The following is a 25,642-nucleotide window of genomic DNA, read 5'->3' as shown; positions in this document are numbered from 1 at the left end:
AGCGCATGACGAAATCTTGCAAAGAGCAGACTCAACAATGAACTTTTTTCACTGCGTTTTTCACTGCGTGCCATTTTTATAGATTGTGTCGCGGCGGCCCTGCCTGTCCGACCTTCTCCAAGTGCATATCCCCACTCGCTCCCTCAGATCCCCGTCCTCCCTCCGCCTGTCAGTGCCCCCTGCCCGCCTGAGCACCATGGGAGCCAGAGCCTTCAGTCGCGCTGCTCCAAAGCTTTGGAACAACCTACCTCCGGACCTCCAAAACTGCACACCTCTTTCCACTTTCAAGTCCCGTCTAAAAACACACCTGTTCAGGATTACCTACAACACATAGCTCTTCCATTTCCTATGTTTTTATGATTTTATGTCCTGTTTTTATATAATATCTCGCTTACCAATTTTTACATTGTATTTTCTTATTGTCTGTACAATGTCCTTGGGTGGCATGAAAGGCGCTTTTAAATAAAATGATTATTATTATTGGTATTATTTTTGTAGAGTTTGTTTGGATGAGGTTTTACGCAGAAGAATGTAATACAGTGCTTAACTTTTGTGTGGTTTCCTCCTAAATTCCCTTAAGAACGTGTTGATCGGCTTTTGTGGGCATGAGTAAGAGCTACCCATTCTTGGGGCTGATTTTCTGTACAATAGCAGACATTACAGAATACAGCCTACATTTTCTATAGAATACCTTGGATTATAAAGTCTGGCCAGTTTGAGTGTAATTTGCTGCACTTTTTATTTTAAAATGAAGAGAAAGTTCAACAGTTTGATCCTGGCTATGTATAGCTCCTCAAGAGGTTTCATCATCCTCATGTATTTGATCAGTCTAATTGATGATTTTTGTCCTCTCGGTTCCTCTGTCTAGCACATACTAATGAATGCTGGCATCCGACAATAACAGTCATCTCCTGTAATGATATGCCGTTTTTTTTTTTTTAAACACTTGGCGTGCTCCTGATTAGAGCACCAGAGGAAGAGAGGCAAATAACACTGTAATCAGGATGAGCCCCACCGCTGCCTTATCTGTCATACGAATGTCCACGTTACTACTCTAGTCCTAATGATAGTGTGCGGTATATGATAATGCGTATGACCATGATGGTTGCGTGTAGCACACGCTTCCAAATGGACTTTGCATGTTTCTCCGACTGAGAGGTAGGCCTCACTTTGGGCAAAGATAAATGAACAAGGCCACGTCTGAGCAATTAGTCGGCTGATAGAAGAGTTAATGAGCTGCTCTCGCCGTAGTGTGCAGCATTTCAGGGGGATAGACCCCTATATTTACCACTTGAGTGGCGCATGGCCATTGGAATAGGCGAAGGATGGCGCGTGGGTCCTCTTCCCCCTTATTTTCATTAGGCCCAGATGACAGCAGAATTGATGCGGCCTGAGACTTATCAAAAGCTACTAATTTCACATTAGCGACCATTGACTGCAGCAGCTTGATTTGAGGGCTTTGCTCCAATTATACCAATCAGTGTGGGAGTTTAAAATGACTTGATTATTTGATGCAATGGTGTTTAAGTGAAGGGGATAGATGGATGGATGGATGGATAGATAAAGTAGGTAGGTTAGTCCTATAGGTGCATAATAAATAGTTCAATAGACTTATAGAAGCGATTGATTGATGCCAACTTGTGAAAATTATCATATATCGATATAAGTAGCATCTGAAAATCATAATCAGAATAATAAAAAATAATAATTCTGCTTTAATGGTCATTATACAGTATTGTATACAAAATAGCTTGAAAGAAAATGTCGTTTAGATTGTTTAAAACAAGACTATTAATCTTGATATACAAATGTATTATTTGTATAATATATTGTATAATATATTTTGTGTGTATAGTGTTTTAATGCGGCTATTTTGGATTGAGCGTGAAATCTCGCGCGAATTCCATCAGTCACATGATCCCCAAACCCGGAAGTTATGGGTTCTCTGAGGCACACGAGCGAACACAGGCGCATTTAGAGCATCAAATATGCCTCTTTATCACCACAACGTGTTTTTAACCGTGTGGGTGCTGTGTGTTTGCGCCATCGCGTCAAGCAAAGGCGCTAACGTCAACCTTTCTGTTTCGGTCGAGTCGCCTGTTTTCAAGCCGGCGGCGGTGGAGGAGGACTCTTCCGCATCCTTCCTCCTGCTATCCGCCTTCCCGGACGACTTGGAGGTGAGCGACTACTGCAGCGATCTGCTGCGCATCTTTGGCCAGCGCTATGTGGCTTATGTCAATTGCCTGGTGCCGTCTGCGCGGCCGGTTAAAGTTTGCCAGAACTGCTTCGGTGCCTACGGCAACCTGGTGACCACCTACATGAACATCTCTTCCGAACAGGTACCCCAGTCACGTGGCGTTTGGAGTTGTCTGTTTCGCCTTTGTGATGTTTTCTTATTTAAGTAGGGAACGCTAAACCTCTGCTTGGTTTGTTGTTTTTGATTGCTAAATGTATTCCAGTTGGGACCTGGCAATGAGAGCTGCAGGGACAGCCTTCTGCGCAGTGACCGTCTCATGCTGGTTTATTTGCTCTTTAACAACCTGAAGGAGCTGTGGACCAAATCCGCCTGTGACAGTATGTGCACCAAAACTCTGAATTGGATAGAGACCGTACTTGCAGTAGGAGTCACTTGTCCTCTGATGATGAATCATGTGACTTTTAGGGACGAGGCATGTGACTTTCATCAGTTGTGCTCGACAGTCATCATTGTTCTTCAGTCAGACATCAGTGTGTCTGTAGTGCTACTGCACAACAACAACAAACCCGGTGCCTTTTTTCCCCGCCCTCCTTTTTAGAATGCATCAACGACAGATTCCAGAGCCTCACCAACGACACGCTGTACTTCATGTCCACTCTCAACCAAACTCTCACCTGCTTTGATCGATACCAACAGGTACTTGCTTCCATACATTCACAGATTCACGCTCAGAAATGGAACGTCTGCCCCTTTTTGCCATGTCTCCACAGGGCAATCACACAGAGCTGTGCAAAAACTGTAAGAGTGCCTATAAAGGGCTCAATGAGCTATACAGCAGCATGGAGAAGAATGACTCGATGTGTATTGACATTGAGGATGGGGTATGTAGACTTTTTTTTACTTTTTATAGAACTCAGAGTATGTATTGCGTCAGTTGTGGAGTACTGTTTCATTCGTCTTTTCAGTGGCAATTTGGACTTGTTTGCCCCTGACTCTCCCGATACATAAGAAGTACACTGTGGTCTATAAAACAAAAATAAATTTGATTCGCTGTTGCGACCCCTGAAGGGAAAAGCCCAAAGGAAAAGAAGACATAAAGCAGTTTAATAACAGCTTGGTCAGAAGCTAAAGGGACGAAAGACGCTGACCTTTCACACTTCCTCAAAATGGAGTTCTCCATTCCCCAAATTCTGAATGGACTGTTATTCCGAGAAATATTTGCTGACATTTTGACTTTGCTTGAAAACCCCTCTGCCTGATTTCTAATCTCATACGGTGCATTAATCATACATGATTTTGATTCAAAACCTCCCATTCAATGAACAGCATACTCTGAATCAACCCCTGATCCGCGCTGCGGGTGAGTAAATAAACCCGCAGCCAGTCTCTGTGAACGCCGATGTTAGCACATGTAGCACTCGTAATGTGTCATGTAATATGAAGAATCACGTCATCATTGACGTGGAAATGAAGCGACGTCAGCCGCCGTTGTTATTTTAGCATCGGTGCTAATGTTTAGCACATGCATCCATTCACTTCACAAATGTCTCTCGTATTTGACGCAGCGCAACATGTATGCCTCCCGACTACTTTAAACGAGCATCCTTGTATTGTTGTATGAAATAACATCCCGCAGGCCAAAACGATCAAACTGCACAGAGGTGTTTTGTTTTTTTTTGGGCCTTGGGATTTGGATGTGATTAACATTTCCCAAAGTCTTAGCTCTTTATTTGTTGTTTGTTGCACATTCGGGCGGCGTGGAAGCTGACGCCAGCATTATTGTCTTCACTTTTAAGTCCAAAGTGATGCCGCATGTCGTTTGCGTACTCTCGATATTGTTTCCAAAATGGGTACCGAGCGCCACGATGGTTCGACTTATTAGCCAGTGTGCACTTTGCCTCGTTTCCAGATGAACATGACCCGCCGGCTGTGGAGTAAAAACTTCAAATGTTCCTTCCCCCGGGAGGAGACGGTGCCTGTCATCGCCTTGTCCGGCTTCATGCTCTTTCTGCCCATCATCTTCTACTTGAGCAGCTTCCTTCACTCGGAACAAAAGAAACGCAAGCTCATACACCGTGAGTAACCCGCTTAATTCCCCCATTGTTGCACGCACATGTTTTGAGGGTCTCTTTGTGCGCCGCTAAAGGAAAGTGGGCGGGGCTCTGTGCTCCGACTGTGATAGTGGAGTTTTGGACCCTGGGACGGATGGGAGGGTAGAGGTGAAGACTCACCTTGACAAAACCATAAATGTGGAGATGATTTCAAGATATGTTTGTTGATTCATCTTTCTGAACGATTCATCAGATTCCAATCAACATCCGCATATGTGTCATTTGTATATTTTGATTTTTGCGTACTTCTACCAATTCTTTTTGGGGGGGGGGGGTGGTTATGGGTCAGCCGATGAACGGACAGCTAACTCTTCACCGTCATTCGCCGCCGCCCACCGCATTCACCAGGCCAGGCCCCACCTTTCAAACCATCTAAACTCAGTCACAGATACTACAATGGAATGTGAGGATGGCGGTCCCAAGTGGACAAAAATTAGACCTCCAGCTCACATAATTGTGTTCCTCCTCCATTACACAAAGCTATAACATTTTTTTTTCCCCTTTATTGCAGCCAAGAGAGCAAAGTCGTACGCCTCAAGTCTGATGAACATTCAGGACAAGCAGAGCTGATGGCTGACATCACTGAGGCGGACTTTCCAGGTTTGCACATTTTGGAGGTTCGTGGTCACAGCGGCCGTTCTTCTCAGAAGACTGATGTCTGTATTTACAAGTCCCACATTCATTTCGTGTCAACCCCCCTTGGAGGTTTCAATGTATACAGTTATTTGAATCTGGTTCGGCAACAGATCATCCCTTCGTCCCTGACTTTCATTTGACTTTTTAAATGCCGTTCCAACCAGGTATGTGTTATTAAATTAAGATATTTTCACTTCAACAGTGTCAATGAACTGTGTTTTAACATTTATGTTTTGGGTCGGCCTCAACATTGTCTCCAGAAACAAAATAGAGATGCTTTAATTTCTTGACATGTGATAGAAATTAGTTAACCGAGTGATATTTTGATTACTTTCTCAGTGAGTGTAAAAAACCCCAAAACATCCAGACAAAATTCAGGCACGTGCAGGAGCTCAACTTTGCTCTCCTGCAGGGTGTAATTGAAAATCAAAACAAAAAGGGGAGGGGGGGGAAGATCCATGGTTCTGACTACTGATATTAATGACATAGTTGCACATGCTGCTGCACAAACATCCTTGTTGTTGTGTGCATTTGCGTGTGCGTGCCATCTCACATGTGAGTCCGCGCTCCAGTTACGCATCGAGAAATGGCTTTTTATGTCTTTAATGCAAGCCTGGGAGAGAGCCAAATACAAAAAAATAAGTACTCCATGTCCATTAGCGGTGACGTGACTGCCACATGAAGAGGGTGCACATCACCGGCCATGTTGGCTAAATACAAACACACATGACGCCTGTCATGAGAGCACTCTGAATCTTGCTCCCAAAATCAGCCTTTTGTTGATGCATCAACCTTTTAATGTTCGTTCTTTTTTTGGGGGTGGGGGGGGGTGCTTCGTTTGTTTCATTTCCTGGTATTTCTTTACAGCTCCTACTAAGTGTGTAATTGATGAACATTTATTAGGTTTTGCTTTAGTGGACGGGGACGAGGCACATGAATCAAAAAGGCGGTAAATAAGACGGTTGACAGACGGACGCTATTAACTCATTCAGTACCAGCCAATTCTGGACCAGGTCTGAAAAGAAGTTTAAAAACGTCTTTGGGAGTGAATGAGTTAGTTTTTTTTTTTTTACATTTTTAATTTTTTAAAAAATTTGTTAACAATAACGAATGTGTTCACATGCGCTTCGAAACTGCACCGGCTTGGTTTACCGAAGCTTTGCTCCTGCGACAAACTGCCACGGCCGACACTGTGTTTCAATAGCGCGGTCACAAGGACTCGAGCCAAATCGCGATGACAAGTGCAGCGCGCTGAAAATCGGTGACATCGACTTATCGTTGATTACGGAGTGTTAGTTTTCTCATTTTACACCTGAAATATGTCAAGGAAAGTGTCCTTTCCCTCAGCGTCCACTGAAGGAGCGCGCGCTTCAGCCCTAATGAGTCCGAGGTGCGGGATTCCTAAAGCCGCTCGCCTTGCACACAGCGCGCATTGATTCCAATTTCTCGCATTGGGGGTGGGCTTTTCCCCCTCCATCATTAGCGGCTAATCTAACAGCAGGATAAAGATACTCGACCCAATAATCGCCGCCGCACTCATACCTGTTGAAACACTTTGCTTGGCTTCTTGGTCTTAGGGGAGCGCAAGCCACCGGGGCCCCATCAGCTCGCCGCTAAGAGCATTACGCGCAACGTTGAGTCTTACGGGCCCTTTCACGGTCACCCTGCGGTGCGAAAATGCCGTGTGCTGAGGCGGGGGGGGGGGGGCTGTGCGGCTCAACGGTGACGGCTTAAGTCAATTCTGCTGTTTTACCTCCGAGGCCAAAAGTCATGGGAGAAGGCGGGCGCACGCAAATTCACACAAGGATGTTTTTGCAGCAACATGTGCAACTATGTCATTAATATCAGTAGTCAGAACCATGGATCTTTTTTGTCTGGATGTTTTTATTTTTTTTAAACTCAGAAAAAAAAGGGTAGCTTTAAAAAAAACAACAATTAAAGATGGGTTAGGTTAACTCATAAAATATTCATGAAATAAAGAATTGAGGCAAGCATATGATTTCATATCAAACCGTAGAATCATTTGAACCAATTCAACCTTTCATGCACAAATAATAACCTCCATGATTTTTTTTCCCCTCAAGTGTTTTTTTTTAGTCTTTAGACATGAAAGAAAAAAAAATAATCGCAGTGGATTGTCACACATATAATAAGGGTCCATTGCAGTGGTTGATGCACAACTGTGACAAAAGAGAACATGTGAATAGCTGTCCACTCTTGTAAACGCTGCCCCCAAAAGGGTTCAATTCCCAAAATAATGAAATGGAAAAGCAGAATGAATGAAATCTTTTTTTTTTTTCTAGAAACAATTATGCTCTCTGGTAATGAAATTAATCAACATTGTGACGCATTCAAAAACTTAAGTGTCGATAATCCAAAACATATTTGAAATGACATCGTAATGAAGACTGCAGTAAGTCGAGGCGGCTGATTGACTTTCGCCAGAGTTATTACCATTTTGCAATTAAAAAAAAAACAAATCCAGAGGTAATCGCCTAATTCCTCACATCATAATTTGACCACCTAAATCCACTCACAAACAGATTAGATTTCTTTAAAAAAAATGGGGCTATTGAGTATGATATTGCAATGTGACTCTCAACGACCGCTCACGTCGCGCTTATTCTGCTTCTGTCGCTCACTTCCAAGAAAATGTGCTCAAGTTCGCATTCAGGCAAACAATGAATAATACCTTAGGAAATACTGTATATATATTTTTAATCTTATTTGGAGCATTGAAATGGCTACTTACATTCGCTCCTATTGTGAATTCCATTTGTGTATTTGTCCTTGTCTCTTATGAAATGGGATTTTTGTCAATTGCTGTACATTGGACAAGGTCAGGGCCTTCCGCCGTTGCTTTAGAACGTTCCGCAGGAGGGAGCCTCTTCTCGCAATGACGTCGTAGAAAACAGACATATTTTGGGGGCGACTTGAAACGCATGCTTGATGCAATACGCAGAATATAAGAAGTTTACATCCCCCTGTTTAAATGCTAGGGGTTGTGACTGCGCCCCGGCGCTCCCGCCAGCAGAAATCCAAGCTGTCAGTTAACTGGCTTTAGGTGACCTTTAGGCCGCGTACCTCTCAACGCCTCAGCGATGAATATGACTCTTTGTTGACTAAGACGTAAACGTATGCCCCATGATCTTGGATTTGGCACGCACGCATGCACACAAACACACGTGCGCATTACGCATGCACCTCGCCCGGCACATATACACCCCCAGAGAGAATGAGGTGTATTATACACCTGCAAACGGGGGGTCAAAGTCTGTCAATCCCAAGATTATCGTATTACGATAGATTATAGAATCATTCTTCTAATGGCAGTCATTGAGTTTGTAATCTCTGCAGCAGCTCCATGCAAAAAAAAAAAAAAAATTACAAAAAAAGAGGACCAAGCGTTCCAGCCGATAAGAAAATAAGCAGTTATGCTCCTCCATCGTCCCTCCCTTAACACAGAGGTCTTTGGACAAGTCAGCTGTTGCCGACATCGCAGATGTTGGATCGTATGTCAGAAACCTTTGCTACCTGGGGGTGGGCCACTTGAGGTGAAAGCAGCGGCTGACGAGGGGGGTTCTTAGCGCAAGTCCGCTCTTAGGGCAGGAGCATCTGACCCCTTTATGAGGTTTGTGTGCCATCATCTTGACAAGACAGTGAGCTTCTGTTTTTGATCAGGGGGCAGCACTGCTATGTGGGGTTTTTTTTCATGGCTTTCAGCGCCATCTGCAGACAACTGTAGTCATTACAGATCTGGCTCCAAAGGAAAGGCTTGGGGAGTAGCTCCATTTACAAACGGTGAAGAGGAATTGTCCAGTAGTTGGGCTTGTGTTATGTGCATGTACTGCACCTGTGTTAGTCAATAAACAAAACAAAGACAAACATGATTTGTAGCATTTTGTATTATTTGTATTTTAAACCTCATCCTGGGGGCTTCAAATACAAATATCCATACAACATCCATCCATTATTTGAACCGGTTACCCTCACAATGATTACCAAATTAATTCATAATTAAGTTTCATACGAGTTCAAAATGTATCTTTTCTGTACAGTTCGATGTTCCAGTGTTATCAAATGGCAGGACAGTATTTGGTGTTAAATTCAGTTTGAACGACGGTGAAATATTAGTACAGTTAAGTTTTTATACTAAATTGTATGTTTCATCAAATGCGGGAATCTTTGATGCTGCTTTTGCTTGAACATGTACTAATTGTTACCATATCGTTGTTATATTATGCTATTCTTTAAATGTATATTACATTTTGTGTTATGAGCTTTAACCTGTAACTATTTCTGTATTTATATTTTGTCATTAGTCAATCCCTTTAATTCTGTCTATTTTTTTGTATGTAATTCATTATGCATGTATAATTTGTAAAACAAAAAACAACGCACTTAACCTGCAGTCTCTTCCAATTTGTCATCGGTTAGTTGTTTTTCCGAGTGTCCCTAAATGCAGCAGTCGGTCGCCGTAGCAACGAGTCGCAAAACGCAGCACCGCAACACTCTGCTGGAATCTTCGCGCCTTCACTCTTCGTCACACGACGCAAAATTTACAATTAATTTAACGTCATTATGGAAACGGTGAAGGCCGCCGAGAAGACGTGTGGAAAGTTGACTTTTCCCGGAATTGACGACGCCGGAAACGGGTAAATGAGTGTTGGTCGTTATCTTTATCATTATTCTCTGTGTATTTATTTGTGAATTGGACTTTGTTTTTGCAAAGCCAAGTGTGTAGTTATCTGCTAACAAGTAAACGTAGAATGAAATTGCCTTGTGTCACTGTGCACATGGAGAGTGTCCACCCAGGAGAGGCCGCCGCAAGCGGAAAAGGAACTGGAAAAGGTGTGTGACGCCGCACCCTCAAGAAAGAAAAAAAAAAGGCCACATTTATCGATTTGCTATTTTGTATGCAAACAATGAGTAAATTTGCAGGAACCCCCCCCCCCCCCCCCCGCGTCCCCACAACAGTAGTACTGGAGTTTTTTTCCTCCCATAGTTAAGTTTGGAATTTTTATTCTGAGCATTATTATGGATGGCTGAATAATATAGTTGATTATTATTATTATTAGAAATAGTAGTAGTAGTAGTACTCATTGCAGTACGCATTCTATAAATTGCACAGCAAATTTAAAGAAGATCGAATTTTAAATTATCGCCAGTAAGATTTTCATGAACTGGAAGTAGAGAATGGCATTTATTCAGCGCAGCTTATTTTCAGTCCTGCTGCCCTGCTCGAATTTCCAAGCTGGAGAGAGATTTATTGGCACTGGTGATTGACATCCAAGCAGCTGCCGACGCCAAAGAATCCCTGCGAAGGCAAGAGTTGGAGGTCGCTCGCAAGCTACGGTAAGTTTTCATCTTCCCATTGAGTACCGTTAACACGCATTGCGACCTTCCTCGGTGCGTCTTTCCCGACTCAGCTTTGAGCGCCTGGAGAAAGAAGTCAAGTCCAGCCAGGAGAAGTTTGAGGAGATCACTGCCAGATGGTCGTTGGCCGAACAGTCAGTCATCCCTTACGAGCTGCAGGAAACGCTCAAGTGGCAGCAGCTCTTGTGTGCGGAACTTATCGAAGACAAGAGGAAAGTCATCAAAGACCTCCAGCAGGTAACAAAAAGCACTCGTGTCCTCATGCCAGATGTCCATCGGTGACAGTGATGTCATTGTGGGGGGTGGGGGGTTTCCCCCAAGCAGGAGTTGAAGAGTGGAGACGATTGCTTTGTGAAGGACTTGAGGAGGCAGGCCAACGAGATTGATCAGATGATGCAACGTTCTGAAGATCTCGTCAGTCTTCTGACACAGGCCTACAGGGAGGAGCTGGACCAGATTGAGGTACGGTCACGTTAACGTCCACGCAGGAGAAGCATTCGGGACAGTTGCGAGATCTTTGACAGGCACGGAGCCCGCGCACACTTCTGAGCCACACTTGGCACTGTCTTCAGCCTCAGTTTTCCACGGGGCTTCCACTGATTCATCGTTTATTTTTGTTACATGTCATTGATAAAGATTGACTGGATTATTTTAGCAGGACCCTTTATGATGAAATATTTGAAGTGTATTTATTTCAGAGCATTTTGGAAAAAAATAAATAAACCAACAACGAACCAACGTGCTCTAAATATAAGTTAAAAAAACAAAACTAAGTCAAAATGAACTCACTGTCATGATAATCCCCCAAACTATTCAAGCGAGGTTGGCGCACGACACATCAATGTGAAAGCTAAAAGCATTCCCGCCTTGGGTTCACTTCTCACAGGCTGCTATATGTGTCACTAATGGTCCCCCTTTTTTTCCAGAGCGTGTACCAGCAGGAGTATGACGTCCTGCTCACAAAAGACCAGACGGAATGGGAGCAGTGCGTTCAGGAGCTCTGGGACCAGCAGGTTAGGAGACACCCCCCCCCCCCCCCCCACATCCATTTGTAATGCGTCAGCCACACGTGTACGTGACCGACCGGTGTGCTTGCAGCAAGAACGGCTGGCAGAGAGGAAAAGGACCGTGGAGAAGTACGAAGCCAAAATTTACAACCTGATGATGGATCCGGAATATAAGTATGATGCGGCCAGGGCTGAGCACTTCGCTCAGCTTCAGGTGTGACGAGAACTTGGTCGAGGTTGATAAATTCCGTGTTTAACCCTTTCATGCACCTTGTAACCTGAAAACATGGTAAGCTGTCCACCGTTGTGACCGCTGTCCCTGAAAGGGTGAAGAAGTACAGTCCACATGTTTCCATATCACGTTTTGTGAACTATGAAGTGGTAAAGACCACAGATTGCTTGGCATCATTTATGACAGATTCACAGTGTATGTACCGTCTCTGACATTTTACTGACATCTGATCGTTCTGTTGCAGCTACGCTCAAGGTCATGCCAAAACAAATTCTGTAGGGGGGCTATAGAATTTATTTTGTGATTTCCTCGCTTGATTTTATGTTTTGCTGCATTTTCAATTTTCATAGTTTCATTGAAATAATCGTTAATTTACGTTTTTCGGAGGCGGTCATGAACGCCTCTCGAGTCGAACGGAAAGAGCATAGCTCCAACTGGTGGATGCATTGTAGATTGCGTCTTATAATCCATTGCGTCTTTTACGGTACTACCTACATGTTAACGCCACAAGTGTGCTGCGTCATTTTGTTGTCGTGGTGATGTCAACATTGATTGCTTGTTTCTCTAAATGAATTAGAATAGGGCCTCTGCTTAAATTGCTAAATTAAATAAATAAAAATTGCCACTGGATTCTTTTCTGAAATTGTTCAGCCTTATTGCAAGGTTAGCGTTTCATCTCAAGAATTAGTCAAGTGTTGAACGAGTGCATTCTTTTAGGCCCTGGAGAGGGAACATCAGCAGGCAATGGCCGACGGTGTGATCGGTAATATCAACTACATCAAAGACAAGGATGACAGAGAGATGTACAACTTAGGCCACATGAAGAGCAGAATACTCAGGTGAATCGAAAAGCGCACGTCTCGACTTGTGGCGTCGGGGGAATATTCTGACACGGGATGATTGTACCTTTTGCGTTCCAGTTTGCAGACCGAGCTGAAGAACTTGCGGCGCACCTACTCGAGTGGCAAGAAACAATCGGAGGAGCAGAGCAGCCGTTTGTCCGGCGACTACAAACGCGGCATCGAGCAATACCAGTGCATGCAGCAGAGAATCAAGTGAGATGTCGGAGATAAGAGCTCAGTGATTTTGAAAAAGAATACAGTTGTATCTCCCCCCCCCCCTCCTCCCCCCTAACTGTTGCATTAGCGATGTAATCGGCAATTATTTTTTTTACGATTTATTTTTTTTTTACTTCCACCAGGCACTTTGCTGTCTCTGATGCCAAGCAATTTGAGGAAACATGGCGGATGCTTGACAAGGAGGTGAGGCAACAAGCCGAGAAGGCTTTACTCATCGACCGCATGATTTACAAGCAGCACCTCAATCTGCCCTGGGCGAGACCTCGAGCGGCTTCGTCCTTGGGACTATCCGATCCAGACCACCTTTGGAAACAAGCCAGCACGGAACAGTCCGCGTCGCTGCCGGAAAGCTCTGCTGGGATGGATGGAGCTGCTGCGGCACCGGCGGAGGAGGCGCTGCCCTTGGATAGCATCAAGGAACTCATGGAGTTGCTGTGTGATGAGTTGGTGAGGCCCAGACTAAAGTTGATCACGATCTAATCCTGTCAATATCGGCCTCGATTGTTGAAACGGTTTTATCCTGCTTTCAGGTAGAAATTCGTAACATTTTCCCGATGGCTTTCCTCTGTTGTTCAGTCAGGTTGACTAAAAAGCTAATTTTAACGATTGTAATTTCCAGACTATAAACTGCGACTTTTGTCACACGCTTTCAACTCTGCGGCTCATTTAATGAAGAGGCCTTTATAAAGATTTTTCTAACAGTCGCCTTTGTACCGTCTTTCTTTGTAAATATGTTGGATCTTTTTTTTCTCTCAGGGCTTCCTGACGGAGGACCGACTCCAACTGTTGGCAACCTTGGACAAGAAGGAACAGAATGTCGTAAAGCTCGAGACTCTTCTCCAAGTGTGTTGAAGGTTTTTTTTTCCCTTTGACATTGACTGCACAGTCACCAGACTGTGCCGCGTTTGTTGGCTTCTGCAGTTGTCAAACTGCTTCTGGAGTGTATTTTCGTGCCTCCACTAGATTTTGGGGATTGAAGAGGAGGATTTACCCAGGTTGGCTGACTTTATGCTCAAGTACCAGCAGAGGGAGCAAGCTGAGGTGAGGAGCGACTCTGAACATTCACTGGAATACACCTTTTTCAAGTTTCTCCTCTATCAGGGTGGTTCTCCTGGTTCAGATGAATCCAGCGACAAAACACAGAAAGGTGCCACCAGCTCGCCGTGTCATCCCAACCACATCCTGCCTGCTTTGAAGGAGTTCTTGAAGCATCACACTCGCTTCAGGTTGGCAAGAATAACCTCAAAAAGTACCGGTCGTTGGGAGTTTTCTGAGTTACAGTTGAGATTTTGCTTCTCTCGAAAGGAGGAGCCATGCCACTGGGCAGCCTTGCTACTGGAGCGCAGACATGTGGGATTCCTCGGCAGACGAAGCCTATTGGGAGAGTTTGGCCAACGTCATCCCTGAGGATCAACTCAAAGTGTGGGAATCGGCGGAGCTCGTCCTGAAGAAGCACATGTACGCAAGTGGGAAGCTAACACGCATGCGCAAGACACATCAAGTCGACTCCTTCCCTTTGTCCTCCAGGGCGGTTCTCACCAAGATATTGGATCGCATCCCTAAAATTGAGCGCCTGGAACAGCAGAACGCAGAACTTCACAGGCTCCTGCAACAATCTGTTGACTCATGAGTTTTGGACGTTTGTTTTTACGATCGTCTGCCTTTTTATCCTGAATTCCGAAATCGCGTTGAAATTTTTAGGCCAAAAAAAAAGACCATGATTAGCAAGGCGTTTTTGGACAAAAAAAAGACCACGTATAGTAAGGCGTTTGTAGCCTCCAAAAAACGACATAGTATAAGCGTTTTTTAGCCGAAAAAAACGACATAGTATAGTACGGCCGTTTTTTGCCGAAAAAAACGACCATGTATAGTAAGGCGTTTTTAGCCCGAAAAAAACGACAATATGTCGCAGTGTAGAGGCACACGCGCCGGCTTTCGGTCCAGGCTCCCTGGGTTCAAACCCCGCTCAGTCACATGTGAAAATAAAATACACCAAACACTTTGCTTTTTTTTTTGTAACTGTAAACTCTCCCTAGTGAATGCCAAATACTTCAATAGTGCAGGGCAAGTCACAGTCACTGGTGGTGTAGGGGTACACATGCAGGTGTTTGGTCCAGACATCCCCGGTTCAAACCCCGCTTGGTGATGTGTGAAAATACAACACCAAACACTTTTTCTTTTAACTGGCAACCCTCCATAGTGCATGCCAAATACACCTATCGTTCAGGTCAAGTCACAGTCACTGGCAGTGTAGGGGTACACATGCAGGTGTTTGGTCCAGACATCCCCGGTTCAAACCCCGCTTGGTGATGTGTGAAAATACAACACCAAACACTTTTTAACTGGCAACCCTCCATAGTGCATGCCAAATACACCTATCGTTCAGGTCAAGTCACAGTCACTGGCAGAGTAGAGGTACACATGCAGGTGTTTGGTCCAGACATCCCCGGTTCAAACCCCGCTTGGTGATGTGTGAAAATACAACACCAAACACTTTTTCTTTTAACTGGCAACCCTCCATAGTGCATGCCAAATACACCTATCGTTCAGGTCAAGTCACAGTCACTGGCAGAGTAGAGGTACACATGCAGGTGTTTGGTCCAGGCAACCCCGGTTCAACTGACCGTTTTTTTCGGCTAAAAACCTCTTACTATACATGGTCGTTTTTTTCTGCTAAAACGCCTATCTATACTGTCGTTTTTTTCGGGCCAAAAACACCTTACTGTACTGTCGTTTTTTTTGGGCTAAAAACGCCTTACTATACTATGCCGTTTTTTTTCGGGCCAAAAATGCCTTACTATACATGTCGTTTTTTTATGGGCCAAAAACGCCTTACTATACTATGTTATTTTTTCGGGGCTAAAAACGCCTTACTATACATGGTCGGTTTTTTTCGAGCCAAAAACGCCTTACTATACTATGTCATTTTTTCGGGCTAAAAACTCCTTACTATACTATGTCGTTTTTTCGGGCTAAAAACGCCTTAACTATACTATGTCGTTTTTTTTCGGCCTAAAAACGCCTTACTATACTATGTCGTTTTTTTCGGCTAAAAACGCCTTACTATACTATGTCGTTTTTTTCGGACTAAAAACGCCTTACTATACTATGTCGTTTTTTTCAGGCTAAAAACGCCTTACTATATATACTATGTCGTTTTTTTCGTGCTAAAAACGCCTTACTACACTATGTCGTTTTTTTCTGCTAAAAACGCCTTACTATACTATGTCGTTTTTTTCGGCTAAAAACGCCTTACTATATATACTATGTCGTTTTTTTCTGCTAAAAACGCCTTACTATACTATGTCGTTTTTTTCGGGCTAAAAACGGCTTACTATATACTATGTCGTTTTTTTCGGGCCAAAAACGCCTTACTATACTATGTCGTTTTTTCGGGGCTAAAAACGCCTTACTATACTATGTCGTCTTTTTTCGGGCCAAAAATGCCTTACTATACTATGTCGTTTATTTTGGGCCAAAAACGCCTTACTATACTATGTCATTTTTTCGGGGCTAAAAACGCCTTACTATACATGGTCGGTTTTTTTCGGGCTAAAACGCCTTACTACTATGTCGTTTTTTTTCGGGCCAACTATGTCGTTTTTTTATGGGCCAAAAACGCCTTACTATACTATGTCATTTTTTCGGGGCTAAAAACGCCTTACTATACATGGTCGGTTTTTTTCGGGCTAAAACGCCTTACTACTATGTCGTTTTTTTCGAGCCAAAAATGCCTTACTATACTATGTCGTTTTTTTATGGGCCAAAAACGCCTTACTATACTATGTCATTTTTTCGGGCTAAAAACGCCTTACTATACTATGTCGTTTTTTTCGGGCTAAAAACGCCTTACTATACATGGTCGGTTTTTTTCGGGCTAAAACGCCTTACTATACTATGTCATTTTTTCGGGCCAAAAATGCCTTACTATACTATGTCATTTTTTTCGGGCCAAAAACGCCTTACTATACTATGTCTTTTTTCGGGCCAAAAACGCCTTACTATATACTATGTCGTTTTTTTCTGCTAAAAACGCCTTACTATACTATGTCGTTTTTTTCGGCTAAAAACGCCTTACTATATATACTATGTCGTTTTTTTCTGCTAAAAACGCCTTACTATACTATGTCGTTTTTTTCGGGCTAAAAACGGCTTACTATATACTATGTCGTTTTTTTTCGGGCCAAAAACGCCTTACTATACTATGTCGTTTTTTCGGGGCTAAAAACGCCTTACTATACTATGTCGTTTTTTTCGGGCCAAAAACGCCTTACTGTACTATGTCGTTTATTTTGGGCCAAAAACGCCTTACTATACTATGTCGTTTTTTTCGGGCCAAAAACGCCTTACTATACTATGTCGTTTTTTTCGGCCAAAAATGCCTATCTATACTGTCGTTTTTTTCGGGCCAAAAACGCCTTACTGTACTGTCGTTTTTTTGGGGCTAAAAACGCCTTACTATACTATGTCATTTTTTCGGGGCTAAAAACGCCTTACTATACATGGTCGGTTTTTTTCGGGCTAAAACGCCTTACTACTATGTCGTTTTTTTTCGGGCCAACTATGTCGTTTTTTTATGGGCCAAAAACGCCTTACTATACTATGTCGTTTTTTCGGGGCTAAAAACGCCTTACTATACATGGTCGGTTTTTTTCGGGCTAAAACGCCTTACTACTATGTCGTTTTTTTCGAGCCAAAAATGCCTTACTATACTATGTCGTTTTTTTATGGGCCAAAAACGCCTTACTATACTATGTCATTTTTTCGGGCTAAAAACGCCTTACTATACTATGTCGTTTTTTTCGGGCTAAAAACGCCTTACTATACATGGTCGGTTTTTTTCGGGCTAAAACGCCTTACTATACTATGTCATTTTTTCGGGCCAAAAATGCCTTACTATACTATGTCATTTTTTTCGGGCCAAAAACGCCTTACTATACTATGTCTTTTTTCGGGCCAAAAACGCCTTACTATATACTATGTCGTTTTTTTCGGGCTAAAAACGCCTTACTATACTATGTCGTTTTTTTCGGGCTAAAAACGCCTTACTATACTATGTCGTTTTTTTCGGGCCAAAAACGCCTTACTATACTATGTCGTTTTTTTCGGGCTAAAAACGCCTTACTATATACTATGTCGTTTTTTTCGGGCCAAAAACGCCTTACTATACTATGTCGTTTTTTCGGGGCTAAAAACGCCTTACTATACTATGTCGTCTTTTTTCGGGCTAAAAACGCCTTACTATACTATGTCGTTCTTTCGGCTAAAAATGCCTTACTATACTATGTCATTTTTTTTCGGGCCAAAAATGCCTTACTATATATGTCGTTTATTTTGGGCCAAAAACGGCTTACTATACTATGTCGTTTTTTTCGGGCCAAAAATGCCTTACTATACTATGTCGTTTTTTTATGGGCCAAAAACGGCTTACTATACTATGTCATTTTTTCGGGGCTAAAAACGCCTACTATACATGGTCGGTTTTTTTCGGGCTAAAACGCCTTACTACTATGTCGTTTTTTTTCGAGCCAAAAACGCCTTACTATACTATGTCGTTTTTTTCGGGCTAAAAACGCCTTACTATATATACTGTCGTTTTTTTCGTGCTAAAAACGCCTTACTACACTATGTCGTTTTTTTCTGCTAAAAACGCCTTACTATACTATGTCGTTTTTTTCGGCTAAAAACGCCTTACTATATATACTATGTCGTTTTTTTCTGCTAAAAACGCCTTACTATACTATGTCGTTTTTTTCGGGCTAAAAACGGCTTACTATATACTATGTCGTTTTTTTCGGGCCAAAAACGCCTTACTATACTATGTCGTTTTTTCGGGGCTAAAAACGCCTTACTATACTATGTCGTCTTTTTTCGGGCCAAAAATGCCTTACTATACTATGTCGTTTATTTTGGGCCAAAAACGCCTTACTATACTATGTCGTTTTTTTTGGGCTAAAAACGCCTTACTATACTATGCCGTTTTTTTTTCAGGCCAAAAATGCCTTACTATACTATGTCGTTTTTTTATGGGCCAAAAACGCCTTACTATACTATGTCATTTTTTCGGGGCTAAAAACGCCTACTATACATGGTCGGTTTTTTTCGGGCTAAAACGCCTTACTACTATGTCGTTTTTTTTTCGAGCCAAAAACACCTTACTATACTATGTCGTTTTTTTCGGGCTAAAAACGCCTTACTATACTATGTCGTTTTTTTCGGGCTAAAAACGCCTTACTATACTATGTCGTTTTTTTTCGGCCTAAAAACTCCTTACTATACTATGTCGTTTTTTCGGGCTAAAAACGCCTTAACTATACTATGTCGTTTTTTTCGGCCTAAAAACGCCTTACTATACTATGTCGTTTTTTTCGGCCTAAAAACGCCTTACTACACTATGTCGTTTTTTTCGGGCTAAAAACGCCTTACTATATATACTATGTCGTTTTTTTCGGGCTAAAAACGCCTTACAATACTATGTCGTTTTTTTTCAGGCTAAAAACGCCTTACTATATATACTATGTCGTTTTTTTCGGGCTAAAAACGCCTTACAATACTATGTCGTTTTTTTCAGGCTAAAAACGCCTTACTATATATACTATGTCGTTTTTTTCGGCCTAAAAACGCCTTACTATACTATGTCGTTTTTTTCGGGCTAAAAACGCCTTACTATATATACTATGTCGTTTTTTTCGGGCTAAAAACGCCTTACAATACTATGTCGTTTTTTTCAGGCTAAAAACGCCTTACTATACTATGTCGTTTTTTTCGGGCTAAAAACGCCTTACTATACTATGTCGTTTTTTTTCGGCCTAAAAACTCCTTACTATACTATGTCGTTTTTTCGGGCTAAAAACGCCTTAACTATACTATGTCGTTTTTTTCGGCCTAAAAACGCCTTACTATACTATGTCGTTTTTTTCGGCCTAAAAACGCCTTACTATACTATGTCGTTTTTTTCGGGCTAAAAACGCCTTACTATATATACTATGTCGTTTTTTTCGGGCTAAAAACGCCTTACAATACTATGTCGTTTTTTTCAGGCTAAAAACGCCTTACTATATATACTATGTCGTTTTTTTCGGCTAAAAACGCCTTACTATACTATGTCGTTTTTTTCTGCTAAAAACGCCTTACTATACTATGCCGTTTTTTTCGGGCTAAAAACGCCTTACTATACTATGTCGTTTTTTTCGGGCTAAAACGCCTTACTATACTATGTCATTTTTTTCGGGCCAAAAACGCCTTACTATACTATGTCGTTTTTTTCGGCTAAAAACGCCTTACTATACTATGTCGTTTTTTTCGGCTAAAAACGCCTTACTATACTATGTCGTTTTTTTCGGGCTAAAAACGCCTTACTATACATGGTCGGTTTTTTTCGGGCTAAAACGCCTTACTATACTATGTCATTTTTTTCGGGCCAAAAATGCCTTACTATACTATGTCTTTTTTCGGGCCAAAAACGCCTTACTATATACTATGTCGTTTTTTTCGGGCTAAAAACGCCTTACTATACTATGTCGTTTTTTTCGGGCCAAAAACGCCTTACTATACTATGTCGTTTTTTTTTCAGGCTAAAAACGCCTTACTATACTATGTCGTTTTTTTCGGGCTAAAAACGCCTTACTATATACTATGTCGTTTTTTTCGGGCCAAAAACGCCTTACTATACTATGTCGTTTTTTCGGGGCTAAAAACGCCTTACTATACTATGTCTTTTTTCGGGCTAAAAACGCCTTACTATACTATGTCGTTCTTTCGGCTAAAAATGCCTTACTATACTATGTCATTTTTTTTCGGGCCAAAAATGCCTTACTATACTATGTCGTTTATTTTGGGCCAAAAACGCCTTACTATATATACTATGTCGTTTTTTTCGGGCTAAAAACGCCTTACTATACTATGTCGTTTTTTTCGGCCAAAAATGCCTATCTATACTGTCGTTTTTTTCGGGCCAAAAACGCCTTACTGTACTGTCGTTTTTTTTGGGCTAAAAATGCCTTACTATACTATGTCGTTTTTTTCGGGCTAAAAACGCCTTACTATACTATGTCGTTTTTTTCGGGCCAAAAATGCCTATCTATACTATGTCGTTTTTTTCGGGCCAAAAACGCCTTACTATACTGTCTTTTTTTTGGGCTAAAAACGCCTTACTATACTATGCCGTTTTTTTTTCGGGCCAAAAATGCCATACTATACTATGTCGTTTTTTTATGGGCCAAAAACGCCTTACTATACTATGTCGTTTTTTCGGGGCTAAAAACGCCTTACTATACATGGTCGTTTTTTTTCGGGCTAAAACGCCATATACTATGTCGTTTTTTTTCGGGCCAAAAATGCCTTACTATACTATGTCGTTTTTGTTGGGCTAAAAACGCCTTACTATACTATGTCGTTTTTTTTCGGGCTAAAAACGCCTTACTATACATGGTCGTTTTTTTTGGGCCAAAAAAGCCTTACTATACTATGTCGTTTTTTTCGGGCCAAAAACGCCTTACTATACTCTTGTCATTTTTTTCGGGCCAAAAACGCCTTAGTATATATAGTCTATTGTTTTTTTCGGGCTAAAAACGCCTTACTATACTACGTCGTTTTTTTCGGGCCAAAAACGCCCTACTACTACTTTTCTTTGGCATTCGACTCAGCATGACTTAGATTTGTTCTTGGTTTTACTGTTTGGTGCTTTCTACCGCCTTTATTACCGATTTGTCTTACTGTTTATTGTGCATGTTAAATTGCTCCATGTACAGCACTTTGTATGCAGCGATGGCTGTTTGAAAGTGCTCTATAAATACTGTTGACTTGACTTGACTTGACTACTATACTATGTCTTTTTTTCGGGCCAAAAACACCTTACTATACTACTGTATGTGTTTTTTCTTGGGCCAAAAACGCCTTACAGTCTCCCTGTTGCAACACACCTGATTCAAATGAACAGGTTCAATGTCAGGCTTCCGCAGAGCTTGCTGATGATCTGATCATTTTAATTAAGTGTGTTGTAACAGGGAGACTTGTAAAACATGCAGGACAGCGGCCCTCCAGGACACGAGTTTGACACCCCTGATGTAAGGCGTTTTTTTAAACAACCAAAAAAAGCGACGGACAGTAGTTTTTCACCCTAAAAAACAACCATGTATAGATGTGGCCACACACCATTATACATCTGGGATCTTTTAAAGTTTCATGGCTTACTAAAAGAATCAAATCACAACAGCAATTTCCATAAATTTACATTAAATATCACAAATTTGGCCGACTTAAAAAAAAAGAAAAAACGCAGTGATTGTTCGTGAGTGTCCTACTTGAGGTCGTCCAGCTTCCATTTAGTCCATATTTTTCCATTGGAAAATTCGCTTCCAACTTCAGCTTCGCTGCATGTTTTGTGGAGCAGACTCGAAAAAGCTCACCCAGTTTCACAGCTTGTTCTATTTGTACATACTCCGACAGCCCTTCCAACTTAAAAGAACCTAAGTTAATTTTTATTTTGGTTTGTGGAGTCGACGTATCACATTCACTGCCCGCTCGTTTCACCATGCTATGGGGTTAGCATTAGCTTATCTCCGCCGCTTGGTTATTGTTGTGGAGCGTGGATGAGCATAGCACATGCGCAAGTACTGTCAATGCCGCATTGCGGAATCGTATGAACACCTGCCACTCACTGAATTACACAGCAAAATGATCCAGGAAAAACAAAAATGTGTCTCAAATTCATTTGCAGTGCGGTTTCCTGCACCGGATAGGTTTTATTGTGCGCCGAGAGGGTGCGACCAGTGCGGAGTGGCGCAACTTGGAGGGAACATTGTACATTACCAATACATACCAGAAACCTTTTCACAAGCTTTAGTATCTCTAATTTTCAGTCAGTGGACACTTCATCATCATATCATCATAATAAAAAAGCACGAGTCGGCTGAGCTCGACTCGTGCTTTTTTATTCATTTCTCCATCCCATCCACGATCTGTGAATGTATGACCACCGTGCCGCCCCACAACTCTTGCCAAATGCCGTGGCGATCTGTGCAGTAAAGTGGTGATATGCATCAAGGAGACATAATCCGCCAAAAACCATGAAAAAGACAATAAGCCACACATTCTGTTTTTCGGCGACTACCAGCTGTGTTTTTTTTGGTCAATTTTAAGTTCTCTCTCTCTCTCTCTCTCGCTCTCGCTTGACTCGGAGAGTGAGAGAGAGGGAGAGACCAATTAACATGAATGCAATTTGCTCCCTTCCTGTGGTCGAGGCTGACGGAAAGAGCGGTGTAAATCCCGAGCCGCTGCCTTCACTCAGCCTTCCGCAACCCCGCGCTGCCCGCACCGATCCCGCTCAGGCGCCGAGCAGCTTCTTGACGAGGTAGCCCGGCATACTGTACAGGAAAAGTCCCAGCATGACGAGCAGGAGCAAGGCCAGGATGATCTTGATGATGAGCCACTTGTAGCGGTTGCACACCAGATAGCGGATGGCCTTCAGCGGGCTCAGGAACCACAGGAAGGTTGTGTCTGGCCGACTTGAATGGGGAGACAGAAGAAAGTGGGCCAATTAGCGGCGCTGGGTCATAACCAAGTCAAAAAAAAAAATCTTGACTCATCCAAGCTCTAAATTGTCCTGAATGTTAAGTGTGTTAAATGTTATTTTTCTACAGCACGAGTCCTGGAGATCCCTGACCCCAACCTGTTTTCGATGTCTCCCTCCTCCAACACACCTTATTCAAACGATCAAGCTTGTTAACAGGCTTCTGTCGAGCTTGCTGATGATTTGATTGAGGAAGGAGACATCTAAAACAGGCTGCATGAGGGCTATCGAGGACCAGACTGCTGGTCCAAAGTATGTCGCAAGTATAAAACCCCTGATGTTCCCGCCATGATTGTAATCTGACCGATGTTTTCAATCCTACCGTGTTCATTTGATGTCCCGAATATCACAAAGCGGTGCTGTGCTTTCATGCAATGACCAGATACATCAAAGATGCGGCGGAAATAGACACACGAGGATGTGCAAAAGACTTGAAAAGGACAACTGAAAGACGCGAGGAACAAAAGATAAGGACAGAAGGGGGACCGAGCAAAGCACAGAACACAAGGAGGAGGAAGAGGTGTTTCGTGACGGGGGTTGTAGGACGAAGACTACCGGCTCAGACACCCAGCATCTTCTTGACCAGGTAGCCGGGGATGGAGTAGAGGAAGAGGCCCAGCATGAGGAGCAGGAGGATGAGGCCCAGGGCCTTGAGGATCAGCCAGCGGTAGTTGTGCCACAAGAAGTAGCGAATGGACTTGAGAGGACCCAGGAACCACATGAAGCTTGTATCCGGGCGACTTTTGGGGGGGTTGGAAAATGGGGAGGGGTGGTAGCGAGTACGCAAACACAGGAGGTGATGCCAAAGTAGAAGAAGAACGAAAGAGAAAGCATCAGTGAGGAAAGCGGTCCGACTCCCGCGTGTTGCACTGCTTTCCTCACTGAGAGAAGAACTCCTGAGCCAGCAAACTTTCAAGAGTTTAATCAGACATGCAAGCGCGCGCGTCCCGCAGTTGGTTCTCGTCTTACTTTGGTTTCTCCAGCGGATCGGGCTCGTTGCGGCCGAGCCCCACTGGGATTTTCTCTGCCTCTTCTGCCGTCATCAGATGGAGTTCAGCCTCCACTTTGCCCTGTCGGGTGACAGCATCGTTGTCATTCTCACTCTCATTCACAACAGAAGATGCGACAAGAACTCGAAACTTCCATTTGTTCGGTCGTACCGTATTTGGCATTCAAAGTATATTTCGCCATCTGACTCACCGTCAGCTCCATCTCGTCATTCTCATCTCGGGCCACAAATGGCCACCAACCCTTGACCCTCTTTTGCTTGAAGATGGAAACGGAGGGAAGGTCCTGCTCGTTTCGGATCAAGTCGATGGAGCACTGCTTGGAGGTCTTGGCCCCGCGAGGGAAGCGATTCAGGTCCAGCTCAATGGCACCTGGAAAAGCGGTCGTGCGGATGGATTCAAACTCGCAAATTCTTTCCAATTCATTTACCTACCCAGGAAGTCGTCAGCAGAGAAGTGGTCGGCGTCCCACACCTGCAGCGTGAGGCGAGCCGGAATCTTGTACTCCGTCTCGTCCCAGGAGAACATGGATTCTTTCTTGGAGATGACAATCTTCTCCTCGGCCATGAGGTAGTCGAAGGGGAAGACGAAGCGCCAGTTGAAGTTTCCCTCGCCGGTCAGGGAGTGGTAGTGGACGTCTGTGTCCTGCCTGTCTTCCTGCTGCCCCTTCAGCCACCTGTGTCGGTCGGCAAAGATGGGGGGGGGGGAGACCGCAAGTCAGCTCCAGTTGACTGTGCTTTCGGAAAACATGCACCTCAAAAAAACGGTGACCTCGAGGACACGACAGACATTCGTTTATCAGGGACACACACACGGCTTGGCACAGATGCTCCAGTTGCTCACACCGAGGCTTGCCCACCAAATTTTTTATTTTCTACCAGGGATTGAAAAAGAGGAACTGAAGAGAATGAGGCGTATAAGAAAAACATCACCGGGTCATAATGATGTCTTTCTCGCCATCAAAAGCACAAAAGTATCGACTTTGTAGGAAGTTACAGACGAGGAGGCCGCACTCGCCAACGTTGCGCTCGGCAATGGAGCCGCTTCTCATTCGTCCAAGCATGCGACGGTCGGTTCCTTTGCATGCGCGCATGCAACAAGGCAGGACGTGGAAGTTGAAGCCCTTTTCGGATCAGACACTGCAGTGAAGGACCAAACCACAAGACTCAACGGTCTCACTATGTCGGGGGGTGTCCAAATTACGGCCCGGGGGCCACTTGCAGCCCGCGGCTTATGTTAAAATTGACATTTGACATGGCCCGCAAGGCCGAAATTCTTTTTCCGAATATGGTAATGATTTGAGATATGCAAAGATATAAATACAAAATCAAAAATTATTTCTTACTATGTTAACAGTAGCAAAATGGTTTGGTCCTGAATGTTTTTATGATTCCTTGCGTGTTGCCGATTTGAGAGGGTAAAGACAA

General features: G+C 43.2%; 2 protein-coding genes and 1 pseudogene across 13 annotated transcripts in view; 2 read left to right on the top strand and 1 right to left on the bottom strand.

Annotated features, from left to right (window-relative positions):
- The first annotated feature begins 1,928 nt into the window (after positions 1–1,928).
- LOC147187706 (osteopetrosis-associated transmembrane protein 1-like) lies at positions 1,929–5,736 on the top strand. The gene is made up of 6 exons (XM_086100419.1): positions 1,929–2,339; positions 2,460–2,574; positions 2,796–2,893; positions 2,968–3,078; positions 4,107–4,272; positions 4,820–5,736. Exons 1-6 carry the CDS (start codon positions 1,989–1,991, stop codon positions 4,876–4,878), a joined length of 900 nt encoding a protein of 299 aa, XP_085956545.1. The 5' UTR covers positions 1,929–1,988; the 3' UTR covers positions 4,879–5,736.
- Positions 5,737–9,394: 3,658 nt separating this feature from the next.
- Positions 9,395–16,669, top strand: LOC147187705 (dynein regulatory complex protein 1-like; annotated as a pseudogene). Its single transcript, XR_015097567.1, has 13 exons — positions 9,395–9,599; positions 9,747–9,795; positions 10,172–10,557; positions 10,645–10,782; positions 11,247–11,333; positions 11,419–11,541; positions 12,277–12,398; positions 12,480–12,614; positions 12,761–13,085; positions 13,395–13,481; positions 13,602–13,679; positions 13,740–13,864; positions 13,944–16,669. The product of XR_015097567.1 is annotated as a dynein regulatory complex protein 1-like (transcript).
- A 5,676-nt stretch (positions 16,670–22,345) lies between these two features.
- LOC147187704 (otoferlin-like) overlaps positions 22,346–25,642 on the bottom strand; it is a 35,064-nt gene continuing 31,767 nt past the window's right edge. For 8 of the 11 annotated variants that reach the window (XM_086099601.1, XM_086099598.1, XM_086099597.1 and 5 more), the window contains 5 exons: positions 24,650–24,891; positions 24,409–24,587; positions 24,178–24,278; positions 23,764–23,948; positions 22,995–23,143 (listed from right to left, as the gene is read on the bottom strand). In XM_086099601.1, the coding sequence (XP_085955727.1) occupies positions 23,768–23,948; positions 24,178–24,278; positions 24,409–24,587; positions 24,650–24,891 (703 nt within the window). In that variant the 3' untranslated portion in view covers positions 22,995–23,143; positions 23,764–23,767. Of the gene's footprint in view, positions 23,144–23,763; positions 23,949–24,177; positions 24,279–24,408; positions 24,588–24,649; positions 24,892–25,642 lie in introns of all 11 variants that reach the window. The other 3 variants (XM_086099604.1, XM_086099599.1, XM_086099607.1) reach the window with 1 other exon arrangement.

This window comes from Hippocampus guttulatus, chromosome 20 (assembly GCF_054856545.1).
Source record: "Hippocampus guttulatus isolate MCC_2025c chromosome 20, RoL_Hgut_1.0, whole genome shotgun sequence".
NCBI lineage: Eukaryota > Metazoa > Chordata > Actinopteri > Syngnathiformes > Syngnathidae > Hippocampus > Hippocampus guttulatus.
The sequence above is the reverse complement of the archived record's forward strand: the minus strand, read 5'-3'. Positions and strand labels throughout refer to the sequence as shown.